Here is a 24,552-nt window from a genome sequence, read left to right on the forward strand (position 1 = left end):
ATAACTAGGGATGATTTTCAAGTGGTCATTAAATCATAAAAAGTGAATGGGTGCGACTATCGTCTTGTCTTAAAAAGTGTATTCTCCTTTGTTTTTCTCAGTGTCCGCTAATAACGCATTAACTACCACCGGGTGGCAGTAATGATTCTAAAAGATGTTTTTCAAAAGTCATTTAGCAACAATGAAGAAGAACATGTTGCAACCATTGACTGTAAAAAAAAAAAGTGGACGTTGCTTATGGGTCTGAAAAATGAGGCAAATGCGGAAGTGCCTTAAGATTTAATACCACCGAGTGCCACTAGAGGTTGGCTTCAAAAAGCCTCCAGCTCCATAGACTCCCACTGAACAGGTCTCACTCAGTAAAATTTCTCCACGAGTTATCTAGTTTGTTAGCTAAAGTCGCTCCTTCTTATTTGTTTTCTGGCTGTCCATCTGAAACTAATCCCGTCATTAATCAGAAAATAAGCGAGTCTGCTTGATTGACAGGCCTGTGGTGCAGTCAGGTTATGGCTATCAGTGGGCGGGACAAAGTATCGCTGGGTTTTCAGTCAGATCAAGTGAGGTCCGCCGCTCGCTCCACCCGAGCTCATTTAAATATGATCACTGCCGGCTCCAAACCGTTCGAGACTAGCAAGATGGCGCCGACAAAAATCCGAACTCAAGGCTTCATAACGGCCGTTCACAAAACAATGGGTGACGTCACTGTCGGTTGTCGCTTGGTTACAACCAGGCACCGATAAAGTGTGTGTCGCTGTGAGATTAGACGATATGGTACAAACAGGACTATTAAATAACAGTCATATAGTTCCCGGTGACTATTGAAATTGCATTTTTGTTTAAAATGTTCATCCCCACCAATAACCAATAATACTCACGCTCCTCTCTCTTTCTCAGGTGACTCCATCTTCAAAGATTGTGGGCGACCTGGCTCAGTTCATGGTGCAGAACAACCTGAGCCGGGCCGAGGTGGAGGAGAGAGCAGATGAGCTCTCCTTCCCCCTGTCCGTGGTCGAGTTCCTGCAGGGATACATCGGGATACCACACGGAGGATTCCCAGAGCCGTTCAGATCTACGGTACGCTAGTTTGTTCTGTAAACACACGCACACACACACGCACGCACGCAGTTAATCCTCCTGTGTTTTAATTTGCTATAATCACAATAATTTACTTTAAAAAATTAATTTCAAACCGCCTCTACATCCACTTATTAAAAAACAACAACCACAGCAGAGATTTAGATCAGAGAATAAATAGTCTTTTAATGTTGGTCCTTCACTTGTACCTTTATGGAACAAAACATGTAGCATTACCACACGCCACCGAGCCCATTTAAAGGCGTATGTGTAAGTAAGTGCATACAAACACAGATACACACGCAAACTCATACAAACACACAGATCTGACAGTTGTGAGTTGGCGGGATGTTGGAACACAGAAGAAAACTGTGATATTACTCCGTCCTCTCATCTCTTTTGTTGCTTTACCTCTGCCTGCCTCTCTTGTCTCCTTTCTTCACGACTGCGAGCAGCGAGGTAGAGACTCTCATGCGCATCAGGGGCCAACAGCTTGAAGTCTCCCCTGGAGGGTTGCATGAACGCACACACACACACACACACAAATAAAAGGCAAACGTGTTACATTCTCCCCAAAAACTTGCCAACATATAAGCACACTTGACATTTCTGTAAAAAAGTTGACTGTCTTTATTTTAAGGAAGAGGAGTTTATTTTCCTCCCACACAAGCATTCACAGATGTTGAGCTTTTCATAAAAACCTGATCAGTGAGCTGGCTGATGCAGGAAATGTGAAATATGTTCCGAGAGATCATATTGTGCTTTTCCAAAGGTGACCCATTATGTCACCACCTGTGACTGCAAATCTAACAGTTTGTGTGTGGGTATTACGGTGCATTTGTTGCCACATTTTTGCAGAGACTGATCTTCTGTTCTCTTGCCAATCATGTCCTCTTTTCCTCCCTGCTCAGTCATAGCTTTATGGAGCTCTCCATCCATTTATTTGTGTAGTCATCTGTCTCTCCAGTTACTGTTTTCCTTCCCATCCTTCCTCCTCTTTATTTGCATCTCTGTGAAACTAACTCGTGTCATCCTGCTGCCCTTGTCCTTCCTGTTTCCTTACTCTGGGAGATAACAGGATCAAATGTTTGTCATGTAGTTTCACAGGCATTCTCACCCTCGACAGTTACAGTGATTTTTCAGATTTGATATAAACAATCCAGCCTCCTGTCAGCTGCCTGTGCAGTTAGTGTCTATCAGTCCCTTTCTAAAAAGAAAAGTGGCACCAGAGTAATTCCTGTTCAAAATCATAGAGGACTGTATTCATTCAAATCCTCAGGTTTCCTTTTTCACTGGAACATCATGCTGAGACATGATGTTCATGCAAAAGTTCAAATTGTTGGCCACTTAACTTTTTGGCTCTGCTCTCTATTGTGTATTATACAGGGAGATATTATTATTCCAACTTTTTTGAGTTGTAAAATGTATTTTCTATGATACACCATTGATTTTTTTAAACACTGCGTCAGAGATGCAGTTTGCATCATAGCGTGTGTTCTCAGTAAATCCTCAACACATGTCGAACTTCTGCCAGTTTCCTCATTAAAAGTCAGACTCTTCCTCTAAATCCGTCCCGCAGATATTCCCACCCTTGATATTTAATGCACAAACACCAACGGGCTGTCTGGCACGCAGCTTACTGACAAGCTCATTCTCTCCATCACCCTAATTCACTTCAATAATAACCTTTTAATCACTCAGGATGAGAGTTCAGCTTCAGTACAAATCATCCTGATTTCCTTTCATAATGAGCTTATTGAGTTTGCTTGTGTCGACATGGAAGCTGCACGATACTGTCACACCATGTTTAAAGGTACGATTGGAGTATAAATCAAAGTAACTGATTTACATAACCTAGATAGATTAAAAGTTGTTTGAAGGGAAGGAAGAAAACAATTATTTGGCAAATTATTAGAGCCCAAACAATACATCAGCCGGCCTATCAGAGACACATCGTATCGGTGTATATGCTGGCTGATATAAAACTGCAGAAAAATCTATTTGTGGTAAATAAAAAACAGTTCCCTTTGTGTGTTTTTTTTATAGGGTTATATATAACCATTAAATTCCCAGTGAAGTTTACTGCTTCAATGCGCTGATATCAGCATGGACAATTACCTGTAAAATATTCTGCCTCCATTATATATATAAATATATTGGATTAGAGATCTGCCGATATTGATACTGAAAGTTTTTTATTCCCCGATATTGGTATCGTCATCAGCCCCAAAAATCCAGTGCAGGTCGTGCTTAGGGCAGCACAATTCATCGTATTAAAATTGCAATCTCGTTGCATGCCTCTGTACCATGTCGTTCCTAAATGGCAACAAAACTGCCACGAAGCAGGATCAAAACAAGCGCTCCTACTCTCTCCCTCAACCAATAACAATGAAGCGTAACATCATGTGATGCAGAGCAGCAAAATGAGCAGTGAGGAAAATTTACCGAGTGAGACAGACAGAAAGAAAGAAAAAGAAAACACAAATAAATACTTGTTAAAAGGTTGTCTTTATTAAAAGAAGACAAGACACTGAATGTGATTGTTTTTACATTCGATATCGGATTCAAGGATTTGCTGCATTTAAACTAAAAATAAGAGTTTTTTCAAAGTTTCAATGTTCTGTATCAAGTATTCTTCTCTTCCGTATCAGGTAAATGAAGGCACTAAACATTTATGTATAAATAAAACCTGATTCTCATTTTATCCGGAATCGTGCAGCCCTTGTCGGGCTCTCTAAAATATTTTCTTCAAACAGAGTTATGTCTGTTTAGTAAGTTTGCCTTCAGTCACGGACCATTAATCACTGCTACTTCACTGGATCAGATCATCTTACTCTTGTCCAGTGTTTGTGTGTGTGTGTGTGTGTGTGTGTGTGTGTGTGTGTGTGTGTGTGTGTGTGTGTGTGTGTGTGTGTGTGTGTAGCTATTAATGCAAGTACTAGTGGGATTAGTTTATTGGTTACTAACTATAAATTGTCTTGCATGCATATTCATACATACACACTCCATCATATTTTCTGCATACAGCCGAGGGCTGTAGCTCCAGGTGATATTTGCACGCTGGCAACATAGAAGAAGTCATGTGTCTTTAATGCAGCTTTGGAGGCATTAATTAGTGAACAATCATTTCAGACTTTATGTCACGTACACTCACAAGCATTTATCTCCGTCTCAGGCTTTCACAAAGTAGTTTGCATGCATGGAGGAAACTTTATTTTTTTTTAAAGCACAAAGTGGTAATTGAGTCATTTCCTCATCTTAGTTCTGTCAGTTCATTTGTGGCGTGGTGTACACAGACACTATACCAGGTAGAGGAAAACAAGACAGGATCACGGCAGAAAACGAGTGAAGGGATGGGATGGAAGGGACGAGAATGAGGCCATCAGAAGGGTAATGAATTAAATAACATTATTGTTTAAAAAAAAAAAAAAAATGCAGCACATCCCTCAGAACAGAAGACAGGAAAAGAAAGAGAAAAATCTGTGACAATGGTAAAGAAAGAGTGGGAGTTTGTCTTTGAGGGGTTTCAACAGAAATGAGGAAGAAGAGCAAATAACCTTGGAGGAAGAGATTTCCTTCATTTGTTAATGCAGACAGTCCCTCTCACACACACACACACACACACACACACACACACACTCCGCCGCTATCTGTCTGTGTCTTACACTTAAACAATCAAGCAGTTTAGGTGTCAGACATCCTCAGAGGAGACGATGTTAATGAGCGGGGACTCCAGTGAGCCTGCTATCTTTGAAGTGTATTTCTCTCTTGCACACACATAAATGAGTCAGCTATCTTTGAACTGTTAGCTCTGTGACTAATAGCATTGCACCGGGCCCTTTGTCTGGAGATTTCCACAAGGCTCACACACACACATGCATTCATAAACATGACGATACAGGGGAGATATGAAGGGGAGAAAGTGGCAGCGCAAACACGCATGTATAGACACAGGAGACATGATCAACTGAAAGTTTAATTTGATGCACACAGCGCTAATTAAAGTGTAAATGAGTGAAAATACTAAGATTATCAATTGCATGTTAGCTTAGGCAATGATTCTTTTAACCTGAATGGGGCCAGGATAAACAAAGACACACACACACACACACACACACACACACACACACACACACACACACACACACACAGAGCTGGTAAAACGCTTTGCTATGAGCTTATTCTGTTTGTACATTTCCAAGAATCATTTTCTGACGCAGCAACTAAATAGGCTAATTGTATGGAGATGGCTTCTGTTCCCTCTCTTCTGTCAGCCTGCCAAAAACTAAAGACATCTGTGGAAATAAAAAAACAAAATGGGGATCATTCCTCCTTCCAGCGGCCCGTAGGTGGACTGCCTGCGTCTTAACATAATCTCCTCACCAGACATTATTATTAGCCTCACATCGATTGTCTCTACAAGTTGTATCAGCTACCAACAACTGTGTGGGCAGATAAAATGTCATATCATTAGTCTTGGAGCAGACTCCATTTACTGTTCAGTTCCCTTTCTTTAAATCCTTCTTTATGTTTCTCCTTCACTTGTTCTGAGAGAGAACAACGATGTTGTGTCACATTTAACACTGCAGCCGTGTCTGATGAAAAAGATGAAGTGAAGAAGAGACGGAGGGACTTAAAGTGGAAATCACTGCAGCGCCTAACACAACAGCGGTGCCGTTTTATGCAAATTTCAAAATAACTTGCATTAATACGTTTTACATTCTCTTGGATTTAAAGAGCTTCTCTCCTCCTCTGAGCCTCAAAACATCTCCTGTTGTGTCTCTGTCTTCCTCCTCCTCTCTCTCAAACTCTTGTCAAGGTGGTGCTTTGACAGCTTGCAGCTTTTACCCACATGTAGAGCTGTGAAGTATAATGTGAAGGTTTTACCATCACTTAAAACATCCTACAAGCTCCACAGTCCCATGGGGCTGTAAGGAGTGTAGAAGGATAACCCATAGACTGTATGACAATGAATACAAACGTTGTAAATAGTTTGTTTCCTCTCCGTTTATCTTCCTCACTTCCTTCTTTTCTCTTAACCTCCAGGTGCTCAAGTCCCTTCCACGTATTGAGGGTCGTCCCGGTGCCTCTCTGCCACCTATGGACTTCAAGGCCCTGGAGGAGGGTCTCCAAGCCTCATACGGTGATGAAATCACCCCTGAGGATGTGATGTCAGCAGCCATGTACCCCAAAGTGTTCCAGGAGTACAAGGACTTCACTGGTGACTTGATATTCTGATATTTTTCATTAGTTAAGAACAGAAATCAAAAATTAGTTTTCGTTGAATTCGTATTTACCGATATGAGTGTTTGATCAAATTGGATGAGTTAAAATAAGCAGGTCTGTGTTTGTGCTGTTTGATTTCATTCTACTGCTTTAGCTTAAAATTAGCACCAGCTAAACTCCAGTCAGGAACAGTGATTATGAAACTGTTTGCTAGAAATGTATTTAATTGTTGTACTGTGATGGTTCAGGAGCACTAAAGGGAGAAAGTACTAACTGCACTCTGAACAAGATAGCAGGAGTTTACAGCAAGTATAAAGAATGATGTTAAAGATTTAAGACTGAAGGTTCCAGAAGAATCAAATTAGACTGGAAATAGTTTGAAGCAGCGGCAGAAACATTCAGATGCTGGATTAACTAGAGATTTATCATTGCTTTGAGGAGCCAGGGCTCAGTTAGCTTTAACTTTGTGAGGATGTTTAATTAGTGTATAGTCGTTCCTTCAGTACTTCAGCTGTAGACATCCCTGAACCTAATCTCAACAGTCTTTTCTGATGAAATTTCTGATTTCAAAATGAAAGGTCTCCAGAATCTTTCCTGTTTCCAGATTTGTGTGTCATATTTGTGAACACTCACATATCAGTCTCTTTATAAGTTAATACAGTGTAAGAAAACACATATCATAGGGGACATTTAAAAAAATCGAGACTACATTTTTGTCAACATGAACTGAAATCCTGTTGTTCTGTTTCTCCAGCTAACTTTGGCCCAGTTGACTGTCTCAGCACCAGGCTGTTCCTGGATGGACCCAAGATTGCAGAGGAGTTTGAGGTACACAACTTACACCTGCAGTGTTGACTTTTTGTCTTGACAGTGAGAGTAATTACAAAAAAAAACTTCAACGCGTGCTTATGTCACAGTCTCTGCCATAACCTTCTCAGTTGTTACTGTTGCGGCTGTAAAACTTAGGATAAATTGTTTTGAGCATCAAAACCCCGCAAAAACACTTGTTTTACTGTCAGAATTTGATCCATTTGGACCGATAACATTTGGAAGACCTAGAAGAGCTGCACAATTGAATTATATCACTCCCATCCAAGTTGGCACAGGACTAAACTGTAAATTAGCAGCTCGGCCAGAGGAAGTCTCTAGTGAGCATGCTCCGTCCATAGAGCATGTCCAGTCTGCATTAATCCAGTCAGCACAGGAATGTCTCACCAGATCAAAGATTTTAAAACTCTGTGTACTGAGAGATACAGAGACATTTATGTGGCAGTTATGGGTTTAATCAGCATTGTTTGAATCTGCTTGGCAAGGACTTGAATGTAACAGATGTACATTTATATGTAAAAGTCCTACACTATAGCTTTAACTAATACCATTTAACTTTGCGCTTTTTAAACAAGATTTAACATGAAAGCTGGTGTCTTGAGTTTGGTAGGTAAATTAAATATTTCCAGTTGTTCATTACATTCAAAGATAGAATTGTTGTTTTGTTTGTTCGGTGTTTTTTTTCTTGTTTTGCTGATGAGATGCAGATAAATGAATGTGTTACACTCACTGAAAAGTGTATTTGTTATTGTTAAGTTCCTGCCAGTAATTCTCAAAAAATACATTTAATCCTAATAATAGTTCCCTTAATGATCCACTTTGCGCTCTAATTAATTGTGCTGTAATAAGAGCTCCATAAAAAATGGACACGATCAACAGGGACTGAGTTTTCCATCACTGGAGAATGCTGAGGTTTGATGCAGTTTGCTGCAGAGTCCCAGTGAAGTGCTGATAACACAGTAGGGAGGACAGAGATCTAAACACTTTATCAAGGGAACAACAAACAGCATTTTCTGATCCCTCCGGCCATCAGATTGGCCTTCCGGCACAGAAGCAGCATGAATTTTGTCGTATGATGTTTGAGAGCAGTGAAAGGCACTGAGGGCCAATATCTCACACCAAAATATAACTGTCACTGACTTCTGAAGATTATACTGCTCATTTATTCTCCAACAGGGAGCCAGTTGAACATGCAGTCCAAGAAGGGGCAAAATAAATGGGTTGAATTGATTTGCATGCAAATAAATTAGTGGGGCACAGGAATGTGACAATCTCTTGGAGAGAAGGTGTAATAACGGGCTGTCACATATCTGCAAAGCCTCAAAATCTGAAACTAAAACCTTCCTCAGAAATGGTGCAAACCATTTTCAAAAATATTCCATAAAGCAGAATCAGCAGGCTGGAAATTGGTTTTAAAATATGTGAATCTACAGTCAGCAGAAGTATTTCAAGATGTCTGCTGTGCTCGTTGAAAGTTTCTGTCAGAACAGGAGACAGCAAGTTTGAAGACGTTGTTTTTTATCTGGAGAGTGCAGCGCAAACAGGGAACATTTTGAGGAGAGTGACAGCAGCGAGCACTTTGATGAGCAAAACTCAGACTAAAGTGATTGTTCAAATCCAGATTGAAGAGAGAATTCCAAAGAGATTGTTGAAACTACTGACGCCAACCTATGTGACAGATGTCAGAATCAGACGTCCGATCAAAGAGAAACTTTCCTTTCCAAATGAAGGAGTCTGTCACTTAATATGTCATCACATAATCAAATGTTTCTCGGTACGATATTCCAAACTTGAAGTTTGTTATTTAAAGGAAAATATCAGCCTTTTTCTCATTTTAACATTACGTCTTTGAGGGTATTTTCTTTACAGTTACAGACATGCAGACTTGGACAATAACACAGCTGTTTAATACTAGATTGTGTCAAAAGATCAATGACACAATGTTGGAGAATATGAACAGTTTTCTTTATTTGAAAAAACTCAGTTAGACAGATACGAACCATAATACTCAACAAAGGGAGAGTAGGCATAGTAAGATGTTATCTCACATAGTTTTCTTTGAGAAAAGCAGTGCAGCTGTCCCAGATCTAGTAATGACGCCGTGTAGGACAACACATTTAGCCAGAAGGACACTGTACCTGTGACCAGCTGTACAAAGCAGGTGAACAGGAGGGGAGACAGGTCAGAGATGGTGGTAGTAACCTTGTACAGTATTTTCATCTGTATGAAACAGGTGCTAGTGTGTAATATAAGGAGTGAAGTGAAGGGTTGATGCCTAATGTTGAAGGACTGGAGGCTTGATGAGAAATGATGAAGTATGTTGGAGATGGTAGGTGAAGGTAGGCCTAAATGAAATATAAAAAGCCAATTTTGACCTTGTGTAGGTTGAGTCTAAGATAATGGTGCTGACATCCTGCATTGTGGTAAAAGAAATACATGAAGTGAATAACATTTAAGTCACTTTGATGAATTGAAAGGTCAGGACTGTTGGCTTTGTTGTGAGCTGAGGATAAAAAACAAAAAAAAGGTGAATCTTTAGCAGTATGGATGGGCAATTCAAGCAAATATAACTTACCAAAATCATTCTGAATTATTCGACTATTAATGGACTATCCACCCCCTGATTCACACACACGCACACACACACACACACACACACACACACACACACACACACACACACACACACACACACACACACGTATAAACAGAGACAAAAAAGGCTCAACAAATACCATCCAACTGTTAAAACCATCACGTTGGGGACGAGCATGTCTTGAGCTTCATCTTATAGGGCGTTGTTTGTGCTTCATGCCCAAAATCTAACTCGCTTCATCTCACCATTGATTGTTGATCAGTGGATGGACCGTTTCTCGGTGCGTCACTCTAATGACTGGGGTTAGCTGTGGAAGACTTATGTGCTAGTTTTACCTGCAGAGTTTGCACTTGTATATCTGGATCTGCTCAGTTTTACTAGTTCCCTGAGCGCTTGTCGCTTTCTTTATGGGACACCTGTACATATCAGGCAGCACTTTCCCACCACTGAAATCAACTATCTTTATATTGTTGAGGACAAAAGCCTTCAGCGACTCATGTTACATTTAGTTTCATGTATTTCAGCTCTTCAGCACAGTTCTTGTCCTAAATATGCTTTTTCATTTGAAACTTCTTTTACAAGGTGTTTGAACATCCGCTTCTTGAAAGATGTGTACATTTTGTAAAGTTGTGCATTGAGTGATGTTGCAGGGTCATCACTCTACTATCCCATCAGCATTTACATATCCTCACTGTTTTGTTTTCAATAGTTAAATGAAACGTGTCTTGCAGAGCACTTTGTGCACTGATCAAATTTAATTTGCATGACAGAATGAAAGGAAGTCCATATTCCTTTCAGGGACATGCTAAGGCATCTTGTCTAAACTGCGTCAGACTCATCTTTTTACCAGCATGACTTATATTTCCAGGAAAAGACTATAAGCCATCAAATCATTTGTTTCTCCTACGTCCTTTTTTTCTTTCAACTTTTCTCTTGATTCTCTCATTATGAGCAACACACAGATTTAACTGACAGTGATTCAGAGCTGCCAAAGGCAACCATGTTTAATTACTGCTTCATTTCAGAGCAACAAAATGGTTCCAGGCTGGTGTTAATTGATTTATGTATTATGAGGGACATAGGGGGCACTACTACTCCGCTGCTGTATCATTAGGAAAAGAATCTGCTGCACTGATGATGCAGATGTAATACTGACCCTAAAGACGGACAGTGATTGAATTTGCTTTTTTCCCTGTGTCATTCAAACGCTTCCCAAACCAAAAGCTGTGTTTTTCTAACCTCAATATTCACCTTCTCTGGCTGCGGCTGTTTATCTAATCTTTAGTCTGTCACAACCGTTGTCATTTCTGGAACTTTCACACACTTGGCGTTGCGCTCCACATCAGTCATTGCCACAGAAACAAACCCCAACCTGTGTTGTCATGACGATGGGTACTCCCTTCAGATCAGGTCCGATTAGCAGTACCAGGCGAGCTGAGGAATGAAAACATGTCAGCGAAAGTGACCTGTCACGAGCAGCTCAAGACTCTTTTGGATGTTTTCTGTCTTTTACTGTGAAGAAATCCTCGAGAGCTGGAAGAGAAATGACTCATCTAACTTTCATTGTCACTACGGTTGATGCTTGTGACACATGCATTCATTTCTAGGTAGTTTGGAAATTCCAGAGTACCGCATATTACAAATAGTTTTTATTGTTTTTATTCTAACTCCAATTTACCTGTTGAAGATTTACTGCAGGTAAACAGCAGACATATTGTGCAGTGTGCAGACATATTGCTGCCTGTAAAAAAATGTTTTCCTCTCAATAGGAACCTATCATTAGATACATATTAAATGATCTATGTATTTAATAGCTTTGGTTTCTTTTGTGAAACACGAATGACCTGCCAAACAAGCACCTATCAAAGAGGCACTGAAGGTGTTTAACCATAGTCAGCCGTCGCTGAGGGGGATTGAGTTGACTTTTTGGGGATATGTTATGTTAACGTATAATGAGACTGTGACTGTTAGATATGTTGGAGAAAGGTTGGGTGTTGCCAAATGAGTGGCAGCAAAAATACTGTTGTTAACAGTGCAGACACGTTGTGCAGGTGATGTTGTGTGTCAGTTTGTCTCAAAAATGATTAGCTGCTCAGAAAAATTAAATGTTGTTTTGGTGTTTGAGCGTGGCAACTTTTTATTGCTGACTGATGAGTAGAATTACAGCAAGTCCTGTTAAAGGGAGAAGAGGAGGACTCAGAGCACTTTGCTACCAGAGCAGCTGTTAGTTTTTAAGTCTGGCTTTGTTGGTGTTTTTGCTAAATCTGAAGTGACATCAGTAAAAGAGGACGACTGTGCTTTAAAGATTTTATGCAACCTCAGTATTAACTGTATATTTGGAACAAGAGCTGTTTGGCGGAGAGTGTGTGAAGCACGCAGCGGAATTCTTGATCAAAACAGATTTAAGCATCAAATCTTTTTGAGCGCTGCGTGAGATCTTAAGCCTGGAGTTGTTGATGTTGTGGTAAGTAGATATAAAGACTTTCACGTCATTTCAAGCTTGTTGCAAATCCAATACAAGAGCTTTATCAGCCAAGAATGAACAGCGAGCCTGAAGGATTCCTGTTTGTGTTGTGAATATGGCAGGAGAACACAACTATTAGAATTTTGTGGCCAAAGTTTTCTCCATGCTGTATAATTTATTAAAGCTGCGCAAATATTAAGTTCTACATCATTGTTGCTTCCTTCAGCCAAATTCTGACAAACTTAAGTCCTGTTAAGTTGGATGAAGCCCTTTTAGATACATCCTGAAATGGATTTTTAAATGGCAAATGAACTCATTTAAACAGCATCTGATGGCCTTTTAAAGTGCACACATACGCACATATACACCTACCTACACGTGTGTAACAGCTCTGTCCATTCACCGAGACATGCATACAGCACAAACAGGAGGGATAAAAAAAAAAACTAAAAAAAAAACATTGACCTACGTGTCTCTGGCGTGTGCTGGTGACTCAGGATGGTATTAATCATGTTTGACAGAAACATAAACACAGATTTTCACAAACATGGATCCATCTACGCACCGAGCGTCACCACTAATGTGCTCAGACACCAACACACGCAGCGCTATTCACCCCAGTAAGCACATTACTCTGACACATTTCATTGATAAAGTCATATAAAAGACATGATGTGCGAAGCATAATGTGAAAGTGGTTTCAGTCAGAGATAGTATAGCTCCGAATGGTTGAGCAGATGATATCTGACAGAGGAAGCTTATTGATTGAGGGTTACATAGGCGGGAACACATGAAACATACACAATGCACAAGAGTGAAGAGTTAAGGACCAAATTCTTATGTTTTAAGAATATGTTTTCTTTTTACCCAGGGATAAGATGTTGCACTTCATTTGTACTGTGACTTGATGTTTCTGAAATAAATGTTTAAACAGGAAGTTTTAGCCCCACTTTGCTCTGAGTATTTTGCCTGAAATATTCCATTTCAGTTAAGTTGCTGTCTTAAGTGATGTACACACACACACACACACACACACACACACACACACACACGTTGGAACATTTCAAAAAATCATGTTCAGTCAGTCTGGTAACACACTGGAGCTGTGTCCAAATGCCATGCTTCTTACCAATTATAAGCAGCTATGAAGTATTTTATGTTCATACTGGAGAAATGAGACAACTATGTAAACTACTACCACCACAGTGCAACACAGAAAGGAACTGGAGGAGTTACAGCTGCAAAAAAACAAACAATTGAATGATGGTGAAGCAGAATGATGGAAACACAATCATTTTGAAAGCTCTTTGCAAGTTACAGTGGAATTTCATACTGTTGTCACAGTTTAACTGACATATTGAATCATATACATTTTATACACACTACAAAAATGTTATGTGAATAAGCGTAAAGTATTTTCTCAAAATTAAAAGAAAAAAAGAGAAGAGATTCCACTGGACTCGAAGCTCACTGAGCCCTGATGTTTCACCTGGAAACTGATTTTAATGAAAGCAGTTAATGGCAGGTAACCGCAGGGGAGGTGTCCCGATGGGAGATTTGGTACAACTAGTAACATTATTATTGTAGGTAGGAATTAGCATTGTGTGTGTGAGCTTGTTATTAATTTATACAATGAAAGTATTTTTGCATGTCAGATGTTTTGTGCGCTGAAGTTGTCTTTTTTTTTGTGTGTGTTCTGTTTGCTTACACACTGAAACAAAATGATCTAAAGATTCATGAATGCTGGGCAACTCTTCAAACAGACAGATGCTGTATTTTTCATGGGAGCAGTTGTGAGGAGACGTAGTGCAGAAGCCACACAGTTGGAAAAGGGAAGGCAGTTTTGTTTCTTGCAAAGCGCAGCCAAGGGCCCGACAAAACAGAACACGCTGGAGAGAAGTTCAGCGTAAAGGAAGGTGCAGAGAGAAACGGGGAGAGATGACGATGGAGTGCCAGTGACAAAGCAAACACATGCAAAGAAAGGGTTTGTTATCTGATACGGAGTGAGGGAAATAGATGAAGAGTCAGAGCACCCAGAGAAGGAGAGAGAGAGCAGAATAAAATTGAGATCAATACATATGTGCAGCAGCGTGTATTTTCATCTTTGCGCTGAGACTTAGTTTGGAATATCAATGGAGACTCAGCAGCTGACAAAGTAATGTGGGAAACACAGAGGATGGGAGGGGAAGGGTCGAGGAAAAGGGGGAGGATAAACACAGCAGAGCAGATGCAGAGAGCTAGACAACAGATAGAAGAGAAGCCGGAAGAGGCAGATAAGGGAAACTAATAATGGCGTGAGAGTCAGCGTAACCCCAGAAACAGGTAGCAAAATAACAATGCAAAATGAAAAGCTGTGACACATGAGAGGACTGACAAAGTGCAGGATTGAAAGCCAGAGAGAAAGTTGGACAAATGAAAAGACGGAAAAAATAAGTTTCCAGCCGGTGAGACGAGAGATTTGAGAAGAGGCACAAGATAAATGAAGAAGTACAGTGGCCAGTGTTGAGGGGTACACCAGCAGTGACTAGAGTTGATATGAGAAGGAAAAGGCTTGTCTGCTGCGGATACACAGAGATAGAGTAATGTCTTTATATCTTAAAAGGCACTTTTACAGGTGGCAAGTAACTCAGTTCACAGTTGTACTAAAGACAGGAAAATGTTTTTATATCCTCTGTCTGCCTTCATGTCTCTCTTTTCACTGTCCGCGCCTGTCTCTTTGTCGATTTGATGTCAGAATTGATACGTCTGGTGAAAGCCTGTCTGCCATAAACACAGATACAGCACAGACCCATTCGTGTGTTGGCTGAAAAATATTGACTCAGAAGAAGCGCAGTTCTCATCGTCTGTGACTCTGAATTGAATTCTGAATCCACAAATGTTAAGAATTGATTTTTGTAACGTTGTAAATCACATAGAGCTGGTGGAACCGGAGCGTCGGGGCCACAGTGCAGCCCGGGACTCTATACGTGACGCACATACTGACGTTCTGACAATATTTTGGATTTAATAACTTCAGAGTAAACTTTGCAAAGCAGAGGTGAAGGCTTCTGTGAATATTTGGCCCCCCATCACCAACAGACTAATGTTAGTGGAGCGCACAAGTAACAAATGAGATCAGCAGACCAACAACCTCCACGGCACTTTTCAAGACATCAACCAGCTCCAGTGAGGCAAAGAAAAAATATCTTTGTGTGAAGTTGTTTCAAAAGTCCTGCACCCGAACACCTTTCTGGATGCTGATGGTTGGATGGTTTCAATACAGATTTTCCAGAACGAGCGCGACAGCAGAGCGACTGTTCTCCACTGCGGCAGATGTGGCTCTAATAACAACCAGCGGAGCCCTCCTGAATCATTCAGAATCAAGAACCGATTCTGAATTTGTGAGAATCCCATCACGACTTGTTTCTTTTCTTTGTTTTAATACCCCTGGGAAGCAAGTGAAACTCCAAAATCTACTGCAAATCTGTATAAATATCTATATAAATCTAATTGTTTATTTACTACAGTTGTAGCTAACACGTTTAAAAAAAAAAAATTTTTTCCATCAATACATTTTTTAACTTAATGGCAAATGTCCATGAGATGAATTTTGCTGACCCACACATTGTCTTTAAATATTTCAGGCTCATGTTTAAAAAAAAATAATTTTACATGGTAAATAACTGAAACAGTTGAGGTGCTTTGAGTTTTTTTTTTTTTCACACTTCCTGTTTTGTGCATAGACAGTATAGTCCAGTTCATTTAAGGGGAAGAATTTACTTCCTGAAAACTGGACTGTGGTGTGTTAGTGGATTCTTTGATAGATAGCAATTTCAGGATGAATTCAAATCTACACTTATAACAGTGTACTGCTGGTCACTGACATCAGAAAGTGCAAGCACACAGGTCCTGATCCATATCGTCAGTAAAAAGTAGTTGTACCTACACAACAGCAAGTTCAAATGGAGAGATACTAACTAGATCTGCTTACATTTAAAAAAAAAAAAAAAAGAAGGTTTCATGAGAGTAAAATACAGAATTTTCACAGCCGTAAGATGATCCTACATTATTTAAAGTTTGTGCTAGGAAAGAAACACTTCTGCCCACTGTGAGAGTGAAAAGAGCGAATGAAGAGGAGGAAACATTGTGCTTGTCACACTCTGCTAATTTCACTCTTTTAAAATTTCACCACGCTCTGCAGTCTGTTTTTATTGCTGCAGTTGGACTCTGTTTTAATTTCAGTTTTCTAACATAATATAATTTCTGTTCCTTCCTCCTTCACACTTTCCCCCTTCCAATTTCTCTCTGTTGTCCTCCCCTGTTGTTCCTCCTCTGCACTCCTGATGTGTTTTAATTTCAGGTGGAGCTGGAGAGAGGAAAGATCCTGCACATCAAAGCACTGGCACTGGGCGACCTGAACAAGGCCGGCCAGAGAGAAGTCTTCTTTGAGCTGAACGGGCAGCTGAGATCTGTGCTGGTGAAAGACACAGTCGCCATGAAGGTACACCGAAAATATGGAGGGAGGGGAACAATGTGCAGTCAGGACAGTGGAGGGGTTGTTAGAGAAACTGATGGGTTGTTGGAGAGACATAGACCGGTTGGTAAAAGGACAAAGATGTTGATGGGTAGATGATGAATGATTGATAGAGAGGGATACAGGTCTGTAGATGAAATTAATAAATGATAGACAAAAGACTTGGAAAAAAAATGTTTTGCATGTCAGATCGCAGAGAGGAAAAAAAATATTTTATGACATAGAATCACTGGTGATTTTTATTCATAGAAACAAATGATTGGGACGCATCGATGAAGACTCAGCAGGAAGGACTGCTTCAATGGGCAGCTGAATGACTATATGACTATACCCTGATCACTGCCTAATAGTGGATAATGGAGGCAGGCGTGCAGGTGACCCGGATGGAAGACTGACCGGACAGATGAATGCATGAAATATTTCTATGTCTCTTCTAACCAGGAAATGAAGTTCCATCCCAAGGCTCAGAAGTCCATCAAGGGTCAGGTGGGAGCGCCCATGCCTGGAAAAGTCCTGGAGGTCAAAGTAGAAGTCGGATCCAAGGTCAGTTCATTGGATATCCACTTTTCTCTGAACATTATGAAACGTTTTGAAAGATGTAATTACACCGAGTTAATGGGTCACTTAAAGTATATTTCTTTCTCACTGAAAATATTTTATTTAATCTAACATAGTGATCGAATAGTTTGTCATTTAAATCACAGCTCAAACTTTGAAGTTTTGGAAAGTATGGCTGCTTCTGTTATTTTGAAAAATCGGTTTATATTAAAGTAAAGTTTCAATAATTTTTTTTATTGATAGCAAAACTCAGTTATCACATCATCACTAAACTTCAAAGATTTCAAACCCTACCATTTGCTGTCTACCTGAGATTTCTGCCCGTACACCAGTGCAGTGGAGGCACACAGCTGGGTATTGTCAACAATTTTCAATACTTCTGATGCCTGAGTTTCTGCACAGATCCAAAAATGATCTTTGTCGATACATGGGTCTTTTATTCAACAAAAAAAAGACTGTGAAATGAAGCGGCTGTACAAGACCTCTGTCTCAATAAAATACTTCAAGGCTTATAAAGAGTTTTTTTGACATATTTGAAAGAGCAAACATTTGAACCTCTTTGATACAATGCCTACAGATAAAAGTAAGTAAGTAAAGTAAAAAAAAAAAATCCCAGCAGAAATGAGCTTTTTACACCATTTATTGATTTAAATATCAATAGATGTAATATTGTTCTGTGGAAAAAGTAAGTATACCCTTGGCAGAAGTTTTGTCCCCTTTAGCAGACATAGCTTCTTGTAGGCATTTTGCATAACTGTCGGTCTCTGACATCAGCCTGCTGATGTTTGATGGTTTTCTTGTGTGTTCCGCCCATTTCAGCCCACCCCTCAACATTTCAATTGGATTCAAATCTGATCTTTTCCATAATCTTGCACTTCTTCTTGAGCCATTTTTTTATGATTCACTGGTGTGTTTTGATCTGTGCCAAACAGCTCTAACTTGAATTGTCCAGAGCACATTATTCCAAAAAGGCCTGTTTTTTTTTTTTGCTGAACAGTTGTTTTGATGTAATTGTCCTCTAGGACAGGAAAGGCTTGCCAGACTCGTAGGCATCCAGTCTTTCTTCTGAAGACCTGAGAACTCTTTAGATCTTGGCATGATGACACCACACACACACTTCTATAGCAGACAACAGCAGATCCTGAATGTCAGAGTTTTCTCAGTTGCTCTGGTAGATTTCTCAAACCAGAATTGAAATTCTGAAAGCTACTTATTCAACCTGGAGATTATCCAGTCACGAATGCACATTGTAAAAGCAATTTTTTTTTTATTATTTTGAATAAATTGCAAATGCTTTGGCACATTCATGCAAATAATTAAGTGCAATTTTCTACTGTTTTTCTACATTATCAGTAGCTTAAGTCATAAACTGTCTGGCAAACTTACCACACATTTCTATCATTGTAAATGTGTCGTGAATTGATGAATTGCTATCAGGAGAACCTTGACTTTAACGAATGGAGGTGAATTTGTGAAGTGGTAAATCAACCTGTGATCAGGCAGTTCTCTAAAGTAGCTCAGAAATGCATCTCGTGAAACTTCAATGAGCAAATATATATATGAACAGAACATGAGCATGAGTATATCACCGTTACTTGTAACCACTGTTTCAAAGAGTGTTTGTTTGCACACATGTCATTCCCATAGGATCTACTTACTTATTTGCAAGATTGTATGTGTGTCTGATCAAAGAGTATGTGAATGTGATTAAGCATTCAACAGCAACTTCTGTGCTTGACAGCTTTCAGTATTCTGTGTTAAGACACATTTTTCTCATTTCCACAAGATTAATTAAATTTTTGTTTGTGTTGCTCAGAATTTTTTTTTATTTAAAAAAAAAAATAGACACGGCATTTGTCAGTGCGTTAAACACCACAAATAAAATTCCATTCACCTCCATCGTGTTGGTGCAGATACAGAAATCTCAGAGAAGGATTTCTCAAAACCAGAACAAATATTTTCAGACTTAGTGTTGTCGGCTGTGTTATATTGTAATAGTGTGTTAAGCCCTTGCCTGTATTTGCTGTTTGAAGTTTCCCCAGACAATAGCTTTATGTGTCATATTGAGCGTTTGTCTTGTTAAAGGTCCCATATTTACACTTTTCTCTGCCATGATATCTCTAAAAAGTTTTTGTCTGTGATTCAATTGGTGCTGCAGAAAAGGGTTATAATGCTGGGGAGACCCCTAGTTGTGTTCCAAAAGACATACTTCCCTCAGTACATGAACACGTAGAGCTCTTAAATGTTAGGACTTACATGTGTAGTACTTGAATTTCGACAGGGTAGCGTTATCTCAAACTACACACTGCTGTTTTGGCGGAAAACAGTCCAACAAAATCACGACTGTTTGCTGTCCTGGCTCCTAAATGGTGGAATGAGCTCCCCAACGACATCAGGACAGCGGAAAGTCTGTACATCTTCCGCCGCAAACTAAAAACACACCTCTTCTGACTTTACCTTGAATAGGTAGCTACTTTAGTAGCGCTTAAAATGGCACTTACGTACAGCACTTTATAGTTTGGCTTTCTTGAAGAAAATTGTACTTTCTTGATAATTGTTCTGGCTTTGTAGCCTCATGGTTGAAATTCATTTATTGTAAGTCGCTTTGGATAAATGAAATGTATTGTAATGTAATGTACAGCATTTGAATGCATCAACTGCCAACATATTTGCAGCTTTAATTATTTTCCCCATAAGTTTTGTGTTTTTGTCCTCTCTGTTTATCAAACGGCAGCATGGTGGTACTTGGTGAATAATAAACACTTCTGAGCACTGCAATACACTGCATACTTGCAGTGCATCGTTTTTCTGTGCTGACAGTGTGAACGCACTTATACACTCAAAACAGTGGGTGTTAGTACTTAAGTACACCATTTGGAACGCAGCATGTTCGTGAAACACACAGTGCACTAAAAGTACCAAGATGAGGAACTCAAAACGGCCCAAAAAAGAAATGTAAAACGCTGGACACTTTCCACCCTAAACGGTCGCCATCTTGGCTACGTAGAAGAAGGGGCGGGGCCACTGACGTACAGAATTTTCAAATTAAGGCGTCTGAAGAAGCCGACGTTGTTCCTGTGCACCGTACAGAATTGTTTTTTCTTTCACTACTGCTGCTCGGCTGAAGTTTTTGTGTTTATTGAGCGTGTTAAACGGAGGCCACGAGAATACGTTGATTTGTGGGTAAAATAATTAAAGCTGCAGATATTTTGGCGGGTGACGTGTTCACATGTTGAGGTCATTTCCGGTCAGTGCAGAACGGCAGTGTCTTGATTTGAGACAACACTAACCTGTCAAAATTCCTGCACTACACAAGTAACAGTCTTAACATGTCAGAGCACTGTTTGTGAGTGGACTAAGGAAAGCACGTCATTTGAAACACGGTCATATCACCCGTTTCTTGAGAACAGCTCGCTGCAGAAGCAGGTGAAGAGACGCTCAACTCCGTCTGCTGCGAGGCTCTGTGGGACTGCAGTTGCGTGGCAGCGACACCGCCCCCACTGTGCACGGAGCACCAGCTGCCTTTTTAATAAGGTTTAATATTATTAAACGTGTCACATGTCCAAATCCATCTCCTTGGGTGCCAAGCTTTACACTCGCCAATTTATGAAGGAGGTTGGAAGAATGGTTGTCTAAATATGTGAGGGACAAACATGCAATACATGCATACTTATATACGTGTATACATTCACGCATGCATGCATGCATAAAGACAGACAGATTCTTTGATTTATATAAAGTAAAACATGGGATCTTTCATCTTTGAGTAGAGCACTTGTTCTGTGATCTGTACATTCACTCGTGTTTTTAATGCTCTGTGAACTTTCTTTACAATCTCTAAAGGTGGAGAAAGGTCAACCACTGTGTGTTCTCTCAGCCATGAAGATGGAGACCGTGGTCAACTCCCCTTTGGCCGGGACCGTTAAGGCAGTCCATGTCACGGCCGACTCCTCCCTGGAGGGAGATGACCTGATACTGGAAATCGAGGAGTAGAGTGAGAGGGCGGAGAGAGCAGAGGGGGGGTAGTAGTAGGCAATAGTTAGACAATCTGATTCTGGAAATGGTGAGAGGTGGAGGAACAGGGGGATTGAAATAAGAACGAAGAGGAAAAACAGAAATCTTTGTCTTCTGTGGCATTTATGGCCCCCATCTGTACATATTTAATTTGGGTACACATAATGGAGACACACAATGAAGCTCTATCCAGACACCTGATTGGTTTACAGATCAGATGGTAAAATAGTCTTAAATAATTTATTAATTTGATAGAAATGTCTTATTCACATATTTATTCCACCCAAAAGTGATTCCTCGGTGTGGTGATTAGCTAAAAAAAAATAACATGGTACCTTTACTAATGTCCTCCTGACAACTTGTGGAAAGTAACATTACATTTTTTAGGATTACACCACAGTATATATTTGAATTGTCATACATTCCACTGCCGAAATGCTTTTGTAAATGTGATGTACAATAATGAACTACCCATCTGTAACACTAACAGGCTTCTAACATCTACTTGTAATTAAATGCCATAATTTCCATTTCAGTGCTGTTGATGTTAAATGGTCTGCACTTGTATAGCGCTTTATCACCTTACGGTCTCAAAGCGCTTTTAACACGGTTTTCCCATTCACACACACATTCACACACTAATGAGACGAGGCTGCCATGCAAGGTGATATGGATCTTAACTCAAAGCCAGCGGTAGGTTGACTTGCTAAAACCAATGCCGCTCTATCTCCTGTATCATTTTAGACGTGTACAGTCAGAGTCTTACGGTGGCTTTTGAGGCCTTTTTAGTGTGATATTGGAAAAGTTGTCAAAGGAGCAGGTCCTCTGTCTTTTCAGAAGCAGGCACAGATTATGTGAATGGTCGGTCTGCATGGGGATTTTGAATGCTAGGTGTAAATGGGATTACATGGTGCTGTAATGGAGGCATGTGGTGTTATTTTCTGAGGCTCTGCTGATTAATTTATGAATTAACTCTCTGTCAAATGATGTGAAATTAGCCGGACTAATAAGAGACTCTGGAGACTTCCAGTAGCAGCACTCGGCTTTATATTTCTAATGCGTGTGTATTTGCATAAATGAGTCAAAATATGTGTGTGTGTTTGTGTGTGTGGAAGAAAATATTAAGACAAACTCGACCAGTCCCCCAATACCGCACCTCCCGAGATGAAAATACATACTGAAAGAAATGAAATATTCATACTCACATGTACCGGTGCAGAATATTCATGCTGGTCCTTGAGTGCTGCATGGATCAAAAGAAAGAAAAAAAGGTTTTACCTCACTGCGGTTTGGCCATGTCTCCATAGTAACACTATCCAAAACATTTTAACAACAATGAAGCGATGAACGCGCTCAGTAAAAATGCGAAATTAAAGTCAGTTTTGCAGCACTGTTACCTGCCGGTCTGAACCCTGAAAGCGATGTTTGCCTGACCAGTGAAAGTAGACCGCAAATTAGAGAAATCACATATCATTTACAGTTTGACAAAAACTTGTCACAATTTCCTGGTAATGAAGTGAAGCAGGAAGTGTTTGGGACAGTGAGCCAGAAAGAGAGACCGCAGCAGCTTACTTTCCCAAAACCGCCCGGGCTCTTTCAACAGAATACATCGATTGGTTCCCCAAATTGAAGTATCAATTTGTACTTGACTGGATTGTTTCCAGCCTTTTTTGCTCCATTACCTCTGAGAATAAATACCCTTTTGAACTCTGCATCAATACTGAGCAGTGATGCCGTCGTTAATTAGGCCTCTCTCTCTGTCTCTCTCTCTCTCCCAGCCCACTGCAGTGCCTCACTGTATCTCCTGGTTTATCAATCTGTATTCAAATCTTTTGAAAGAGACGGTAATGAAGTGGTGGGATTGTATGAATGAATGTTTGTGACAAGCACAATAATGCAAAGTTCCCTCCTCCTCTCCTTGTTAGCTCTCCTCTCTGAGCCACTTTCTCTGCCTCCTCTAACCATTGTGTTTTCCTCTCCATCCCACTGTCTCATCCCTCAGTGTATATTTTGCACATTTAAGGTGATAGCATCAATTCACGCAATAATATAGACTGTATCGCGGTGTTTCTCTATGTCTTAGCCAGCAGCGATTTTAACAACTATGCTTATGATAATGTACTACTGTTCAGTGTCTGGGGGTGAAGAAAACGATAAGTTGGAATAAAAGCACACACAGCTGGAAAATGTTATTTGTTTCAGAGAGGGGGATATAAAGTTGACCTATTCTTGAGCAGACTGTCACAGAGTATGAAAATAGGGTCTGTGACATTTCAATTTTCTCTCTATCGCTTCCCTGCGTGTGTCTTTATGAAACCAAACTGTTTATTTAGTCCTTGTGTTTAGAAGGAATGACTGCCTGCTGATCCAACATGTCTCCATGGAATTTCTACCAAATGTTCACAAGTTGTCGAGGTTTCTTTCATTTTTCTTACTTTCTAAATCTACTTTTTATTTGTTTCAATTTGCTGAAGTAGTTTACATTGACTTAAGGTATGTTTAAGTCCTTCGAGAGTGGACGAGCTGGGGCGCAAAAGAAGGGAAAAAAATAGTATCTAATAAAAGTGATACGTGTTCTATCTGTACTTACGAATAAAGTTAACTACAAATACATCTGCACTGTGTTGGTGTGTATTACATATTCTACACAGCAGGCACGATAAAAACCACAAGCACCGCTAGACGAAAAGGGCACAAAGAGTCAAGCAAAGGTTGGCTTTGGTTAATGGTTTTCAAGAACAAACATAATTCTCTCAAACTCAAATTATCCTGTATGTCAAGGTCTCACTACAAACCAGACTTATCAGCTCGATGATGGCCACAGAAAAAGATATACTTCATCTGAAAGCTTGAGTCCTGCATTTAATATCAAGCTGTCAAACCGCAGCTCTTTCAGAACTATGTGTCCAACTGGTAATTCGATTTCAACAATAAATGTACAAGTGAAAAAAGAAACTTGTCACAAGCCAAAGCCCTGCAGATCAATGCAAGTAATTTAGACTCTACAATTGTCTCACATTTATTACTATAATGTGACAGGGACATGCTGGATTGTTAGAAACAGATTGTCTTTGGGTGATTTTTCATACGCATGCTCCTGTTGTTTTCTCCGTCCACCCTTCCTGCTCATTAGCATTCAGTCTGGATCTGGTTGTGTTGGAGGATCTTCTTTGCTGGGTGCTTTCCCAACCAAGTTCATTCCTGTGTGGCTGGATTTGGATCTACTTTGACACCCTACTGTCTTTAAACAGGTTCTAAAGATCTGATTAAGTACTCATT

The 24,552-nt window shown here is 40.0% G+C and overlaps 1 protein-coding gene across 1 annotated transcript in view; it reads left to right on the forward strand.

Annotated features, from left to right (window-relative positions):
• The window catches only part of pcxb (pyruvate carboxylase b), a 283,978-nt gene extending 260,092 nt beyond the window's left edge, over positions 1–23,886 (forward strand). Inside the window, exons 22-27 of the mRNA XM_069159292.1 lie at positions 895–1,074; positions 6,121–6,295; positions 7,055–7,128; positions 16,528–16,668; positions 17,143–17,244; positions 21,103–23,886. Coding sequence (XP_069015393.1) covers positions 895–1,074; positions 6,121–6,295; positions 7,055–7,128; positions 16,528–16,668; positions 17,143–17,244; positions 21,103–21,252 — 822 coding nt within the window. The 3' untranslated portion in view covers positions 21,253–23,886. The remainder of the gene's footprint in view (positions 1–894; positions 1,075–6,120; positions 6,296–7,054; positions 7,129–16,527; positions 16,669–17,142; positions 17,245–21,102) is intronic.
• The last annotated feature ends 666 nt before the right edge of the window (positions 23,887–24,552 follow it).

This window comes from Embiotoca jacksoni, unplaced genomic scaffold (assembly GCF_022577435.1).
Source record: "Embiotoca jacksoni isolate LCO1_2020_lvr unplaced genomic scaffold, fEmbJac1.0.p SCAF_24, whole genome shotgun sequence".
Taxonomy (NCBI): Eukaryota; Metazoa; Chordata; class Actinopteri; family Embiotocidae; genus Embiotoca; species Embiotoca jacksoni.